Source organism: Neltuma alba, unplaced genomic scaffold (genome assembly GCF_004799145.2).
Source record: "Neltuma alba isolate B1F8T4 unplaced genomic scaffold, ASM479914v2 tig00003893_pilon, whole genome shotgun sequence".
Classification (NCBI taxonomy): domain Eukaryota; kingdom Viridiplantae; phylum Streptophyta; class Magnoliopsida; order Fabales; family Fabaceae; genus Neltuma; species Neltuma alba.
The window spans coordinates 772801-789104 of NW_021633470.1; the positions used below are offsets into that span (position 1 = coordinate 772801).

Below are 16304 nucleotides of genomic sequence, written 5' to 3' on the forward strand. Positions count from 1 at the left end.
AACGCTGCTCCCCCAGAATATTAAGATGTAAGCGTGCAATCAACGTTGTTGCATAGAATTGATTGGGTTCATTTCATTATTGAGCAGTGTCGAGTAATTTCATGGTTGTTATCTCACTATATTATCAAATCATATAAACTAGGTAAAGTACTCAGTTTAAAAAGTAAGCGAGGATGATTTTGGCACATTCTCAGCAGGTCCAAAAAATTAAAAAAGAGAACTGCTGAATGCAAATTGCGATTCTTTTTTTTTTTTTTATAAGAATGAAAATCTCTTATGTATCTCTTGGCGATAACAACTGACAAGTAAGCAGCTATTAAAACGTCTTATCGAAAAAGAAAAGGGAGTTATATAAGTTGGAAAAGGACAAAGGGGATTGAAATTGATACTGACGTGGAGAAAGTTTTGGGGGAGGAGGGCCAGACACCGTTGATGGGGCACGAAACCATAAAAAAATTCAAGCCTTTTTGTTGTTTTCAAATGATTTCGTAATGTACGAAGGCAGTCGCAGATCATGCTGCTCATCATTTCACTTCACATCCATCATTCACAGCCACGGAAACATGAGGCTCTCCTGTTTAGGGGAGTCAACACCCAACATCAGCTGCTCCCATGTCAATTTTTAAAAGTTAATCAAAATTTACTTTTGTTTTTTATTCAAAACTCAATAAACTAAAAGAAACCGGAAGCATGGATCACGCCAGTTAAGCATAAAAATTAACGAGTTCTGGAAATATGAGGGGGTACATCCGGGTCCATCCACGCTGGATGTTTATATCTTCATTATGAATTTATTATAATTAATTATCACAACAGCGAGCTTGTGTCTGAAAATACTGTGTTATTTATTGACGATCGCTGATATATACGAAAAAAGAGTGAGAGTGGGGCCGGTAATCACAAGATATTGCTCTGGAAAGCAATCACACATAGAAAGGAAGGCACGCTTTGGAATTGTAACAAGGTACGAAGTACGGCCTCTAACTTTATTGGGTGCATGTATCAAGTATATTAAATGCAGTTTGGAGTGTTCGTTGTATTGTACGGGGATCATATGATCTCACCATCGTCTTCGCTAACATCCAAATGCCTCTGTTCTGCTTCCAAGTACTGATCTGCTTTCACTGTAGCCTTTGGTAATAATAATACTACCCATTACCCAATCAATCATACTTCACCGCCGTTGTTGCCCGGTTTAGTTTTTAAAATGTTGAATGCGATGGGAGAAGTTCTCAGGGATCGTTTGCTGCGCTAAACTAAAACAAAATCATACCAACAAGAAAACGGTTTTTCGGATCACATGATCAAAAAGACGAACTGCGGTTTTCAGTTCTCTCTTGTGGGGTTATCGGATGGGCTTTACCACAATTTTGGCCCAGTAAGGAGATGAGGCCCTCATCTGCAGGTTTGCAGAGAATATTGAATATATTTAGGGCCCATAGCCTGTGAAATAGGATTGCTTCCAATATACTCTTTCTTAAAAAAAATTAGATAAATTGACTTGATATCCCTAAAATATTTTCTCTGTGATATTAAAAATATATATATGTATTAGATTCATTCGGGGAATAAAAATTTAGATGGCATATTTAGGATTAAATTCAAACTAGTTAACTTTTATAGTTGGAACGAAGAGGGTGTAATTAATTATTTGTACACATGATATGTAAACCATGTGAACATTTACTTCGGCTGAAATAACAATAGACCCGTTAATTCGTAATATATATTACATGATAGTTGATTTTTACCCAGAAAAAAAAAGGAGCATGACTAATTGATGGAAGGCACGGGAAGAAAATGCAATAAAAAAGGGGGCGCAATAAGAATAAATAAAGTTTTTTTTTTCTTTTTTCCCCCTCTTTTGAGTGGGGGGCCAAATTCGGCTGCTTTAGAAGACAACAGAATTGGTGCACTTGTGACCCACAGATAAACTTTCCTCTGAAAAAGTGGGAGCATCAATATTGAAACAGGGAATCCAATACAACACCCGGATTTTGTTACTTGACTAATTAGGGGCACGATGTTTGCCCCTTCAGATCTCACCGCCCACTTTGCCCAATGCCCACCCCCCCTCCCCCCCCCCCCCCCCCACCAAACCCCCCTTGTTGTTTTCTATCTCATTTCCTCTTTGTCATCGCGCACTGCATGTTCAACGGGAAAAAAAGACTACAAAATATTCTCCATTTTGTTTGGTAGGATTATTTAGATGCATTCCGCGTATCTAATTACTAAATTAAAACAAATTAAATCAAAAACTATATGTTTACATTTTGTCAAACCTCCAATTTAATATGCAAAGGCTGTTCAGATCAACACAAGATACGAAATTTATAAGCAGTCTTCTTAATCATAAGCTATGTGAAGTATGCGTGTTCTTTTGGGCTATGGGGTAATTTTCTTTAAGTTTTTTTTTTTGGTTGGATATTGTATATGTTGTTATTGTATTTTGTGCAATTTTTCTTGCATATTTGAGTAGGATTTGAAAATTCAAAAATAGTGACGACCAAATAGAAACTTGAAGTAATGTGTTATTCATTACACGAGGGGAAAAGATACTGCTTGTTAATTTATGAAGCGAATTAAAGCCAAAACTTAAGCTGCACATAAAAAACGGCATCATTTTCTGCAGGGCCTCTCGTCGTCGTCGGTTATAGTAAACGCAAAGTATTATATAAAGTTGAATTGAATTGACCAAAGATTTGGTGATGAGGTTCATGAATGTGTAAAATGGGGATTAAACTAAAATGGGCTCGAAACTCGAGCCTAAAAGAGGTTCATCTTTCCTCTTAATCCAAAGGAACCTCAGAATATTCAAACTCAAAGTGCCATGGTCAATAACTTACTACTTCCACCGGCACGGCATGAATTAATAAAGGCGTTGATTTTAGAAAGAAGGAGGTGGAATCAAAGTGTGGTAAAGCAGCGAGAGAGAGGGAGAGGGTTTTAAAAAGAGAAAGCGAAGAGCGGCCGACCATCCCATTGAACGTGGAAACATGCAGTCTGGATACATGTGAGGCCAGACCCAGGCACCAATCAGTAATCATCTCACTCAATTCATTGCCAATCAAACGCTAAACATTTTCAGTTTCCTTACAAACAATAATTGAAGCAATAATTTATGAGTATTCCCCTGTCAGTCGCCCCTGCATGTGAAAGCGAATAAAATTTAGCTGAACAACGTCTCTGCTCACCACTACTAAATGCCACATCAAAGGGGGATGCACTGTTCTACTGATTTATCCTCTGCATTATTACGACGCGCCCTTCGAAATCGAATATGTCTATCGAGTATCGGGGTTGCTTCTGACTTCTGACCATGTTTATCGTCAAACAAATACCCCAAAAAAAAAAAAACAAATATGTCACTGTCAGAAGATCGCCTTGTTTATGGGGTTTCAGATTCCCAGAGATAACGTAATATTATTCTCGCCTTTCCGTTCACACTGTTGCTTCGAATGCAACCACCATCATGGCCTTAACATATACTGATTAAATCAGACAAGCTTTGAAGGGAAGGTAACAGTACATGATTAATAACGAATAAAGAATTATAAATGAAGCCAATGGGAACGTACGGGTTAGAGCTTGGATGCATACAAGTGAATGTCTCTGTGAAGACATGATTAGAATCAACGGCACCCACCGTCACAGTTTGTGTTGAGATTAAACTATGCGGGGTTTATCCTCAGACCACATTCCCAAAGCTAGAAGTGGGTCAAAGTTGGGAGGCTATCGCATGCAACTCAGAATATTGATGTAGTTGAGGGAGCCCACCCCAGCCCCACAGCTGAAAGCGTGTGGCCGTCACATGCCATGAAACGGGGAGCTATGGGTATGGCTCTGTCCATCACAGTCACTATCAACTTCCATATTGGCGGGACCCTTCAAACCCACATTCAGGGGCCAAGCAGATAGCTCAGTTCTTTTGTTTGGTTACATGGAAATAGCTAAACATACCAGTTACATAACCCTGTCAACATCAGGGAATGATTCCCAGAGGGAGAGGTGAATGAGAGGGGGTGGTTTGGTTCAAATGAGAAAAGAGGAAGAGGGTGTACCGTATGAGGGTACGTATGATGAGAATTAGGATTGGAATTAAAAAGAAATCACGTGGCAGGAAGAGATGTGTGAAAGAGCGTGCACCATGTGCTTGTGTGCAGTGGGTGGACTGTTTGTTTAATAAGCAAACCCAAAATCAAAAGCAGAGATGTTCCTTTCTTCCACAACCTCATCTCGCGGATCTTGCCTCTCTTGGCCCCCACTTCCCTCTGTTTTATATTCTCTTCCGTTCGGGTCCTTGTGCCCTCTGTATATAAGCCCTGGTCTTCTCCCTCATTGACATTCAACGCCTCTCCATATACACATACGCAAACAAGCTCATTCAATCACGCATGGCCTCTTGGAAGAAGACCATCACCTCCCCCTTCAGAAAAGCCTGCACTTTCTTCAATAACCAGCCCGCCAGGGATCATAAGAAGTCTCAGCCAGGTTTGTAATTCTACACAATGTCCTCACCTGTTATATATGGGCCCAGATGATCATGTGTCAATTTCATTGTTCTCATACGCGCAGGGCAAGATAACAGAATAATGGATCTGCAAGGCGAAGTCATGGCGTGTGGCTATGAAGATGTTCAAGTTATGTGGTCTATCTTGGACAAGTCCAAATCCACGGCCTGCAATATAACCTCTTCATGACCCACCCCACTGGGATCAGCGTATGATTTCGGAATCACAGGCTGGCTTTTAGGATCCGGCATGATTGTAATTGTGTCTGTAGAAAATGAAAACTAGTTTGATATACATATGTAGGCGATTGGTAGGACTGGGTCAGTGGATTCACCTCCTGAGACGGTGGTGGGAGGTTCACTCTGTGAGTTTTGAACGTTGAAATTAATGTCATTTATAGGGAATCCCCATGACAGACGAAGGAAAGTCATGGCGAGATTTTTAATGGAAATTAGATCATATTCTTTTCTCTAGGCTTCCGCATCTCCTTCTCTGCTATCCAGATTTTGCCTTGTCTCTGGTTTAAGGTCTCTTCTACAGCTAGCAGCTGCCTATTTCATGCTTCTGAGGAAACCATATACCCTGATCTAACCCCTAAAAGATAGAATGAAGTCCTAATTATACTTTGGTTCTCACTGGACGCAAGTACAAAGGAAGCATTCAAACTGTTCGCCAGAATAATCCTATCACCTATCAAGAAATTAAGACGCACCAGTCAAGATCACAAACTAGACGATATATTTTCCAAAGAGTGGCTTAAACGGAAAGGACGAGTGTAGTGTCATTTAGCATAAAGGAGTGTAAATGAAGTAGTTCAATCATACTCTGTTTTTCTGATTCAAGCCATTTAACCTGCGACCTGAGAATGAAGAAAGCGATCCCCACATTGGAGATATTCCGTCAACGCATTTGCTTGTTTAGATCGGATTCTAGTTTGAACAAGCAAACCCAGAATAACGGCTAGTTAATTGAGAATTACTTTAAATGCTTCTATATACAGGATGGAAGAAAAACACAACAAAAGTTTATAAATTTTTTTTAAATTTTATTATCCACTCCATTTATATTTATCCTGTACACAAACCGATCTCAATTAAAAATAGTGTTCGTGGTTTGGTCAAACCTGACCTCCTTGCCAGTTGAATATCCTTTGCAAGTGTTTATTGAAAAAAAAAAAATCTTTCGAAGCCACACTGAAGGAGATAAAAATACACAAACAGGCATGGGGTAAATATACATATCATGAGTAGTGACAATGTCTAGATGCACCACATATCGCGCGATGAATGCTCATACCTCATATTTACCAAAAATAGGTTTGAGTCTGATTTCTCGCACCATTCTCATTGTAGTAGATTATCATATAATGACGGTGATATTTGTATGCATCCTCAAATGTTTTCTTCCCTCTTAACTGTATTTATTTCTCTTCTACCGTGTCAAATTCTCATTTAACTGTGCCGAATCCATATTGATCTCATGCGTGGCACTGAGAACAATGCTCGTTTTCTAAGATTTATGACTATCTGCGCATAGATTATTGAATATCTTCGCTTATGAAACAAAATGTTGAATTATATTATTAGCTGATCACTTAAACTTGGGAGGATTTGTTAATTAGTTTATGGATTTAATCGATCATACATGGCAATCAGTAGGTGTCGGAGAGAGTGTTAAACATAATTAAAGAATATGAGGTTAAGAGTCGGTTGATCTCCAGTAGGAGAGCCTTTAATTTTAATCTGTTACGTTGGTTGAATAAATAAGAAGTTTGGTGGAATATTTGTTTGGCTTGTTTGGGATTACAGGTAGAGAGGCGGAGTTAATAGTTGAGTTTAATAAAACATAAAACGAGAGCTACAGCTATAAAAGGAAAGGAAAGGGAAGAGGGGGGACATCCACATTGGGAGAGCAGCGCATGCATAGATGTGTGCTTGCATGCCCTCCTCTGATCTGCAACGCTCACTCGCTACAGCTAACGCCCCATGACTCCTATTCTTAGCATCTTTTGCTGTCCACCACAGTTTCTTCGCCCCTTTCCCCTTTTTTAATTTCTTCTGCAAGCCCCCCAATTCTTCTTCTTCATGCATGCATGCATCATCATCAACATGCTCCCTCACTTGAAAACGCAGGCCTGATTAATTCTATCACCCCCCCCCCCCAACTCCTAATCTAATCTCTTCTTCATAAAATGGCCACTCCCACTCCTCCAACATGCCCTGCCCCCATGAAGGCCACCTCCAATGGCGCCTTCCAGCATGAAAACCCCCTCGACTACGCTCTTCCCCTCTTGATCCTCCAGATATGTCTCGTCGTTGCCTTCACCCGCTTCCTTGCCTTCCTTTTACGTCCCCTCCGCCAACCTCGTGTCATTGCCGAAATCATTGTAAGTCTCCCGCTCTCTCCCCCCCCCCCTCCCTCTTTTTCAAACATGCATGAAATGCCTCCATATATATGCTGCAGGGAGGAATTCTGCTTGGACCTTCTGCAATTGGGCGAAGCCACACTTTCCTCAACACCGTTTTCCCCAAGAAAAGCTCCACTGTTCTCGAGACCCTTGCTAACATTGGCCTCTTGTTCTTCTTGTTCCTCGTTGGTCTGGAGCTGGACATGCGTTCCATACGCCGAACGGGTCATAAGGCCTTGGGCATTGCCCTTGCCGGCATTTCCGTCCCTTTCATTCTCGGCATTGGTACCTCTTTTGTTCTTCGATCCACCATCTCCAAAGGCGTCGAACCGACCGCCTTCCTCGTCTTCATGGGTGTTGCTCTCTCCATCACCGCTTTTCCCGTCCTCGCTCGCATCCTCGCCGAGCTCAAACTCCTCACCACCGACGTTGGTCGCATCGCCATGTCTGCTGCTGCTGTCAATGATGTTGCCGCCTGGATTCTTCTCGCTCTCGCCATTGCCCTCTCCGGCTCCAACACTTCTCCTCTCATTTCCCTGTGGGTTTTGCTTTGTGGTGCTGCTTTTGTCCTTTTTTGCGTCTTCGCCGTCAGGCCTGTTCTGGCACTGATGGCCAAGCGTTCCCACGAGGGTGAGCCTGTTAAGGAGCTCCACATATGTATCACGCTGACAATAGTCTTGGCCGCTAGTTTTGCCACAGACACCATTGGCATCCATGCATTGTTTGGGGCATTTGTGATTGGCATCGTCATGCCCAAAGATGGTCCTTTTGCTGGGGTCTTAATCGAGAAGATTGAGGACATAATCTCTAGCCTTTTTCTGCCACTTTATTTCGTGTCCAGTGGGTTGAAAACAAATGTGGCAACCATAAGCGGCGGAACTTCGTGGGGGTTATTATTTCTGGTCATATTTACTGCTTGCTTTGGAAAGATTGTTGGCACCGTTGTGGTGGCTATTATATGCAAAATGCCCTTCCGAGAAGCCCTTGCTCTTGGTTTTCTCATGAACACCAAAGGCTTGGTGGAGCTCATTGTTCTCAACATTGGCAAGGATCGCAAGGTATCTCCCTCGCAACTTGTTGTCCCAATCTGACAATGCTCAGCTCGTCCCGTTAATGAATGAAACTCGCTCTTGCGTGCAGGTACTGAATGACCAGACATTTGCCATATGTGTACTAATGGCACTGTTCACCACCTTCATCACAACCCCGATAGTGATGGCCGTGTATAAGCCGGCTCGCAGGGGAGCGCCTTACAAGCACAAAACAATTCAACGTAAGGACCGAGATACAGAGTTGCGAGTGCTTGCTTGCTTCCACAGCACGCGCAATATTCCTACTCTCATCAATCTAATAGAATCTTCTCGCGGAACCCGAAAGCGAGGAAAGCTCTGCATATATGCAATGCACTTGATGGAGCTCTCAGAGCGATCTTCAGCCATCTCAATGGTCCACAAGGCACGCAACAACGGCCTTCCTTTTTGGAACAAGATCCAGGAGGACAGAGATCAAATGGTGATCCCATTTGAAGCCTACGGTCAGCTGAGTAGCGTGAATGTTCGTCCCATGACGGCCATCTCTGCTCTCAGCACCATCCACGAGGACATATGTACCAGTGCTCACCACAAGCGAGCAGCCATGATCATCCTCCCGTTCCACAAGCACCAGCGTGCTGATGGATCCATGGAGTCCCTCGGACATTCGTTCCGTCTGGTAAACCAAAATGTGCTCACCCATGCTCCTTGCTCCGTGGGCATTTTGGTGGATCGTGGGCTCGGAGGGACGAGCCAAGTACAAGCCAGCGACGTGTCCTATAAAGTAATGGTACCCTTCTTCGGAGGGAGAGATGACCGAGAAGCACTGGCCTACGGGATGAGAATGGCGGAGCACCCTGGAATTTTGCTAACGGTGGTGAAGTTCGCAGCTCCTCCCGGGAAGACATTCACATTTGGGGGTAATTTAGTGGCTGTGACAGCGGACAAGGACAAGAAGGTTATCAAAGGAGCTGATGTTAGTTCAGACTATGACAAGCAGGAGGACGATCAAATATGGTCGGAGTTCATGAGCGCTCAAAGCTCGAACCAAGAATCGATGAGGTACGAAGAAAAATTAGTGGAAAGCAAAGGAGGCGTAATAACAGCTCTAAAAGAAATGAATAAGAGCACTCTAGTGGTGGTGGGGAGAATGCCTCCCGTGGCCCCGTTGGTAGACAACAGTGACTGCAAAGAGTTAGGTCCTATCGGAAGCTACCTGGCATCCTCAGATTTCTCCACCACTGCATCAGTGGTGGTGATTCAACAATATAATCCTTCCAAAGATGTTCATCCCTTGGTGATGGAGGTATCCGATTATCCGGCTGTTCCAGACACACCAAGATTTATCGTGTAGTTCTTTTGCATTCGCTCGCAGCCATTGTTTCTGGATTTCTCCCATTTGCCTTGTCTCTTTTTTAACGAGCCAACTCCAGCTTGTGAAGGGAGATGCATTTGTGCGTGATACAGAAGGGAGATTTTTCAAAAAAAAAATTGTTCACCCAAAAAAGGAAACGCGTCAAAGTTTTATTTATCTGATTTTTGTGGAAAAGCGAATTGTTCTTTTCACGGGCAAAAAAGGAGGAGGAAAGTTCTATTTAAGGATGCACGTTGATCGCACAAGTTACGTAATTCTTATTGTTGATGGTAACACTTCTACTAGAAGTGGATAGATAATAACGCATGGGGGAATAGTTTGTCAACAGAAATAATTAAATGGAGGCAAGAATTAAGAGACATGTAAACATGAATCATGTGCTTAAAGGTCAGGTAAAACCGTAAAAGGCTGTATATGTGAATTGAAAACAGGAGGAAAATACAAAGTTCAACATCAAGAAATTCGACTTATAGTATTGCTTTTGTTAATTGAATCTACAATGAAATATACTACCTCCGGTCCTTAATATAAGACCTCATTTGACTTTTTGTTTGGTCCTAATTATAAGATCCCAATCCATTTTTTCTCTCATATTTATGCATTTTTTTCCAAGATAGTCCTTCTAATAATGATAGTTCTAGCCAATACACTTAATTAGCAAGGATATTTTAGGAATGACAACACTTATTTATTACAAATAACTAACTTAACTTACTTCCTTAATCTCCTCAAATAAATCAACTGGGTCTTATAATTAGGACCGGAGGTAGTATAATAAGTCAAACTATTCAAAAATTACGAACAATCTTATTCACTTCTCTTTCACGTAACGGGGTTAAAAATGTGTCTATATACGTATATAAAGTTGAATGGAGTTTTCCGACTTATCAAAATAAATAAATAAATAAATAAAATTGAATGGAGAGGCATGTCGATGATTGCACATTAACAAGCTTTGTCGACTACTTCAAGGTTTGCCATTTGTCATGCGTTTGATCGTGCTTGTTATCCCGCACAGTCAATCAGCTAATATTGGACGCCCAACAAACGAGCGAATATGAAAAATTTTACTTGCCCAAAAGAGGGGTGTATATATAGAGAGAGATGGTCTGGAATAATTTATTAGCATTTTTTCAATCGTAATTTATGAGATATGAGATAAATATGTGAGAAGATTTTTATTTCAATTTATATAAAATGTGTTTATAAGCGATTTTAATAATTTTCTTTGATTCAGCTATTTGATATTTAATATTATATATCTAAATTCAAGCATTCTCAACCCAATGAAATAATTCTCTATTATTTTTCCTACTCACAAAATCGTTGCATTCGAATTTTTTAGGATAGTCTCTTGAACCTCATGATATCACCGTTGGTGAAATATAAAATTTTTTAGTTGAATTAATTATATTAATATGAAAATGAATATATTTTTGGATAGATAGTATCACAAGAGATAGTAATATGATGGATAAATAAGTTTTTACGGTGATTAATCAATGATGAATGAAAATCAATATTAGAAATCAGAGGCCAAAAATAAATAGGACCAGAACTCGTAAGTTTGAGATTGGGAACTGATTAAAAAGAAGGGTTAAGGTGATTGACACTCCCAAACATCCTAAAATATTTTACGGTGCATTTAGCACCTAAAACATTTTTTAAACACGTTTAATATTTTGGAGTATTTTTAAATACATCTAACACTTTAAATTATTTTTTAAAATTTTGTTCAGCACTCAAAATATGTTTTGGTGTATTGAGTACTAGGTTAAAAAAAATTTTAAAAATACTGAATGCATCTTAAAAATATCTTGAGATATTAGATATATACCTAACTGTACTGAAAAATGGTTCGGTGCTAAGTAAGGGTGGAAACAGGCCAGGCCTGTTTTGGAGCCTATTGGCCTGAGCCTGGCCTGTGGCCTGTTACAGGCTTATTTTTCAGCCTAAGCCTGACCTGTATAAAGGTCTGGCCTAGCCTGAAACCTGTTAAAAGGCTTGTATTTTTAAAAAATTCAAATTATAATAATTATTTTTTTAAAAAAAAAGCTAAGATTAAAAAAAAAGTACATAATAATTAAATTTTTAGTCTTGTCTTTTATTTAAATTTTAGTATCATAAGTACTATTTTAAATCTTAATTATAATTTATAAGAATATTATTGAAAACTAATTGTAATTATATGTTAAAATTTGAAATAAGACTACGTTTAAGTACACACAAAAAATTAAAGTTAAGACAAATAAATAAAGAGGAAAAAAATACTAATTTTATAATGAATAAAGATGGTATCATACTTAAATTAACATAATATGTAAGTTAGTTAATTTATCATTCCTGGAACAAAATTTTTCTTTTCTATTTTCTTTATATTTTTAAGATTTAAAAATATTATTATTTTAAATTATATTTTTATCATCACTTGTCATCTAAACTTCAAGATCTAAGAAAAGATTAAGCTATTAACTATATATTAAAATTAAAAAATAAATTAAAAGAGCACATTAACAATAATAGCATTAATTAATTTTTTCATATATTATGATTATAAATTCCTAACAGACTCAGGCCGGCCTAACAGGCTTAACAGGCTTTTTAAAAAACCTAAACCTAGCCTGTTTAACTAAACAAGCTTTCAAACAGGCCTGAGTCTGTCTTTTTTAAAAAACAGGCCAGGCCAGACCAGACCAAATATAGACCAGGCCATAGATTCTTGACAGGCTGACTGGCTTGTTTTCACCCCTAGTGCTGAGTCTTGCGTAACAAAAGCCCCGAGAGCGGCGAGAAGTGTATAGTCAAAAAGGGGCTAACGAGAAGTTTCGTCAGAAGCGGTGATGGTGGAAGAGCCCCATTCGGGTGTTGGGCCCAGAACCAGTACTGCTTCTCATGGTCATATCTCTCATTTGGAACCTCCAGGATGCGGTGCTCGTCGCCTTGAACTGCAATCTACCATACCCATTGCTGGAAGCCTACGATCTTTTTCTGATCCCTCATCTCCGTTACTTCAAGCTCTGAATTACTTGAGGGACAGATTCTATCCGACGCATCTTCTTACGCAGAACCAATACCTGTCCGCTTCCGTTGCTTCACCCGCTTCCCAGCCCTCCACGGCCAAATCTGCTGACGCTAATCGATCCTATCTATATACCACTGGCGGTACCGGTAACGGATTGGGTGCCCAAAATCGCGCCCGCAGCGAAGGTGATAGTAACGTTGGAAGAAGGGATCATAGCGCGGGCAAAAGAGAACCGGAGGGAGACGCAGAGATGGCTATGTTAACGTCTCAGAAATTTACTTTAGCGTATGCTGGGCTCCTTGGAGGTAATGCCTGCAACTTCGGTCATTTCATCCTCCCACTCTTAGGTCCTGATGCTATATTAGCTCAGGATGCCTCAGGATTAGGAAATAGGTTTTCCAGGAACTTGTCTCATGTAATGGCTTTGCTGGCCTTCTGGTTGTAGCTACTCTTTGCTACTGAAAAAAAAACAAAAACACAAAAACAAAACAAAAACAAAAACAAAACAAAACCGAATGAGATAGATACGTTGTCTGTTTACCATTTTCCGGATAGTTCTCGAGTTCTATTAAAAGCATGTTGGACTGTACATGATCTTAAAAAAAAAAAAAAAAAACATCTCGTTGATACTGTTTTTTGATATGGGTGATCAATAGCGTCAATTGGCTTCCTTTTAATCTCAGAACTTGTTAATATTCCTATTTGTAACGCTTTAGATAGCTTTTGCGTTTGGTGCAGAGTAATTTGTAGTCTGACGCAAACGCAACCTAGTAGTATGGCTGTTGGACTAAGATTAGACTGCGATGATCTGCAAAATAATCTTGTTTATGTTGTTTTCTTTTTTTGCTGCAGTTGGTGGCGTAATGGGCTACGTGAAAGGTGGCAGCCAGAAGTCACTATTAGCAGGAGGATTATCTGCCTCTCTGCTGTATTATGTTTATACAGAACTGCCTGAAAGACCGGTTTTTGCATCATCTATGGGTCTTGGTAAGTGATCAGTTTGTATGGAACGTGTACACTGCATAAGCCGTTGAAATGTTGGTTAGGATTCCAGCTAAGAGAATCTGTATTACCTGTTAATAGATTTGATTGCAGTTCCACTAATTCTTTAGGCATTCATATGAACCAAGAAGTTGTAAAGACGGATTTATTAATTTGCTTTAAGAAAGTATAGGAGATAATTATTTCTTAACCATAACAATATATTAAAAAATTTTCGTATGCTTAGTAGCTCCCTTGATGGCGCATTTTCTCGCATGCATTATATCTATCTACGGTGCTTTTAGCTGGCTTGCCATTGGATAACGGTGGCCGGTGGCTGTGGTAACAACCATCGTCACTGAGAAACAATACTTATAGCTCTATTTTTAATTGCTAGTAAATGCCCGACTCTATCAAAGTTCTCCATAAGATTATGCAAGCTAGTTGCAAAATACCAGGAGTCATCTCCAATCGATAATTTTTAAGTAGATCAATGCTTCTAAGTTGTTAATGTAGAGATGCCCGATCCTATGCTCTGCGTTTACAACTGAATTCTGCTGATATGCAGGTATCTCTGGAGCACTTCTTGGGGTGATGGCTTCTCGTTTTAAGAGAACAGGGAAAGTCTTTCCGGCAGGCATTGTGTCACTCGTTTCGCTTGTAATGGCTGGTGGGTATTTGCATGGAATTATGCGTAGCATGCACTAGAAATATTAACGTTGAAGGAAGGACAAGATGTCTTATGAAAGATCTATCTCTGCTAATAAAAAGGGTTTTCGCTGTGTGGACGTTCTATTGCCTGGCTGTTTGAGCTTCTTTTAGGCCTTTGATCAAACATATGGCTAGTACTATTATCTTCATTGGGACATGTCAAGTTGTCTGCATTTTGTATCATGATCAAACATATGGCTAGTACTATTATCTTCATTGGGACATGTCAAGTCGTCTGCATTTTGTATCATATGGATCCAGATTCTTAAAAGATAGTTGAATATTTATAATGAACACACTCCTCAGATGATTGTTTGTGACAGGGGGTGTTAGGTTTATTGAAGAGTGCTTTCATGCAAATCTAAACAAAACTCACATGAAGATTTGGTTTTCATCTAAACACCTTGTAATCACACACTAATCAAACATGGCAGGTAGGAAATTCGCTTCTCAAGAAATCACTCAAGTGACCTCTGTCCAGCGAGCTGTAAGAGATATCAAATAAAAATAAAAAAAATTGAAAGCCATAACGCATCTTGATTTTTCTTACATTCAAGTAACAGAAAATACACACTGATCATTTTGGGAGGCTGTCAACTAAATTTTGCTCAGCGGATGGGAAGATTACCACCTTTACCTTCCCATCAAATAGAACTCTTGTGCAGAAGGTAAAAAGCAATTGGAATTTGGGCATAGCTTGAATCGCTCTAAAACAGATAGTGGATAATTAGAGAAATTACAACAAGGATGCTTGTTTTCCTTCCAGTAATACAGAGAGCCCTGTAAATAATTATAGAGATTCAAAGAATGCATAGCCTAGATGTCGTCAAAATTTAGAAGATATGTCTATACAAAAAACCCGCCCTGGCATCTACCTATCTCATTCACAAAGATGAAAAATGTAGAAATAAGGAATGCCCTATAACTGTTTCTGCACAAATCCATGAGGGGGCAATACAGCTATTAGCAAAGGGGCAGATCGTCCCCAAAGAGATAGAGAAGCCTCTCCACAGCCCAGCTAGGGTGAGAGGGTGGCATACAGCTGGAGCTTTCAGAATCAGATGAAGAATAGGAAGTAAGCAGAGGAGCTCTGCAGAGTGGGCAGGTGGGGTTGTGATTGTCGTGATCATGATCCAACCATCTGTCTATGCACTCTCTGTGAAAGACATGGTCACAATTCATGAGCTCTCGAACCTCATCCTCCATTGTCAGCTGGTTCAAGCACACAGCACACGTATCCTGTGTTTCCGGCACTCTCTCCACCATTTCGCCAAAGGTCCTAAGTGTTAGAGTACTGTCTCTTATCATCTGGCAGCACACCCATGATGACGATGAAGAGTTTTCTGACGAGGCCTGGCTCCTCCGATCATTGATGACCTTGGAAACCCAGCAAAACACCCATCTCAGAACCGCAATTATTAGAGCAGCCTCATATATTGCTTGGCCTAATGTCAAGCCTGAGATTGAATCCTCAACACAGAACCCCATCAAAATTGAAAGCAGGTAATAACAACTGAGAAATTGGGAGGGAAGAAGGGGAAAGGGGGAAGTTCAGAGGTGCACGATGGTCTGTTTATAAAGCAGAGGGATGGGGATGGTGGCGGTGGAAGCTAGTTACCGTTCTTCTTGCTTTCTTCTGTCTTACTTCCATCTCCTGTGCTTTTGCTTTCTTTCTTTACCCAATTATTTGTTTATCCACCGTCCTTTTGTGATTAGGAATAAAGGGTCGCACCGACTAGCCATTGAACCTGTTCCGCGTGTATGCATCAAATAGAAGAAATCGATTAAAGCCAAAATGGACAGTTGGCTGCTGATCATGAATACTCGGATTCTGTTGTCGCGCTTCTTTTTTAGCCAGATCAATTACATCAGTAAATAAATCCGAGGCCACCTGCAGGCCACTTGGAACTTTACCGTGGGCCCCTCCTCATTCTAACCTAATAATTGGGATTCATTTGCCGAAAAGCAACAAGATTTGTTGGGTGAGAAAAGGAGGTTCATCATCATCCCACTCACCATGGTAGTAATCCAGGTCAGCTTGCTTTGTTCAAAAGCACGAAAGAATGACCTCAATGCATGTGTTCATTCCTACAGTCCTAGTCAAATCCCACACAATAAGCTCGCAGTATTATTCCCATTTCCCACGAGTTGGTCATTTTGGACGATGACCAAAAGCGAATAGAAAGCAACGGTGGCGAGAAGCAGCCAACTATGACACAGTGTTCCCACTTATATGAAAAGAGTGGGAAAAAAAAAAGAAAGGGTA

General features: G+C 40.3%; 3 protein-coding genes across 3 annotated transcripts; 2 read left to right on the forward strand and 1 right to left on the reverse strand.

Annotated features, from left to right (window-relative positions):
* The first annotated feature begins 6702 nt into the window (after positions 1–6702).
* Positions 6703–9303, forward strand: LOC114742831 (cation/H(+) antiporter 19). The gene is made up of 3 exons (XM_028931044.1): positions 6703–6897; positions 6975–7976; positions 8059–9303. The coding sequence occupies exons 1-3, from the start codon at positions 6703–6705 to the stop codon at positions 9301–9303; spliced, it is 2442 nt and encodes an 813-aa protein (XP_028786877.1).
* A 2824-nt stretch (positions 9304–12127) lies between these two features.
* Positions 12128–14419, forward strand: LOC114742968 (protein FATTY ACID EXPORT 2, chloroplastic). The gene is made up of 3 exons (XM_028931199.1): positions 12128–12651; positions 13199–13333; positions 13896–14419. Exons 1-3 carry the CDS (start codon positions 12165–12167, stop codon positions 14033–14035), a joined length of 762 nt encoding a protein of 253 aa, XP_028787032.1. The 5' UTR covers positions 12128–12164; the 3' UTR covers positions 14036–14419.
* Positions 14420–14558: 139 nt separating this feature from the next.
* LOC114742969 (RING-H2 finger protein ATL64) lies at positions 14559–15652 on the reverse strand. Its single transcript, XM_028931200.1, has one exon. It carries the CDS (start codon positions 15524–15526, stop codon positions 15002–15004), a length of 525 nt encoding a protein of 174 aa, XP_028787033.1. The 5' UTR covers positions 15527–15652; the 3' UTR covers positions 14559–15001.
* Between the last annotated feature and the right edge of the window lie 652 nt (positions 15653–16304).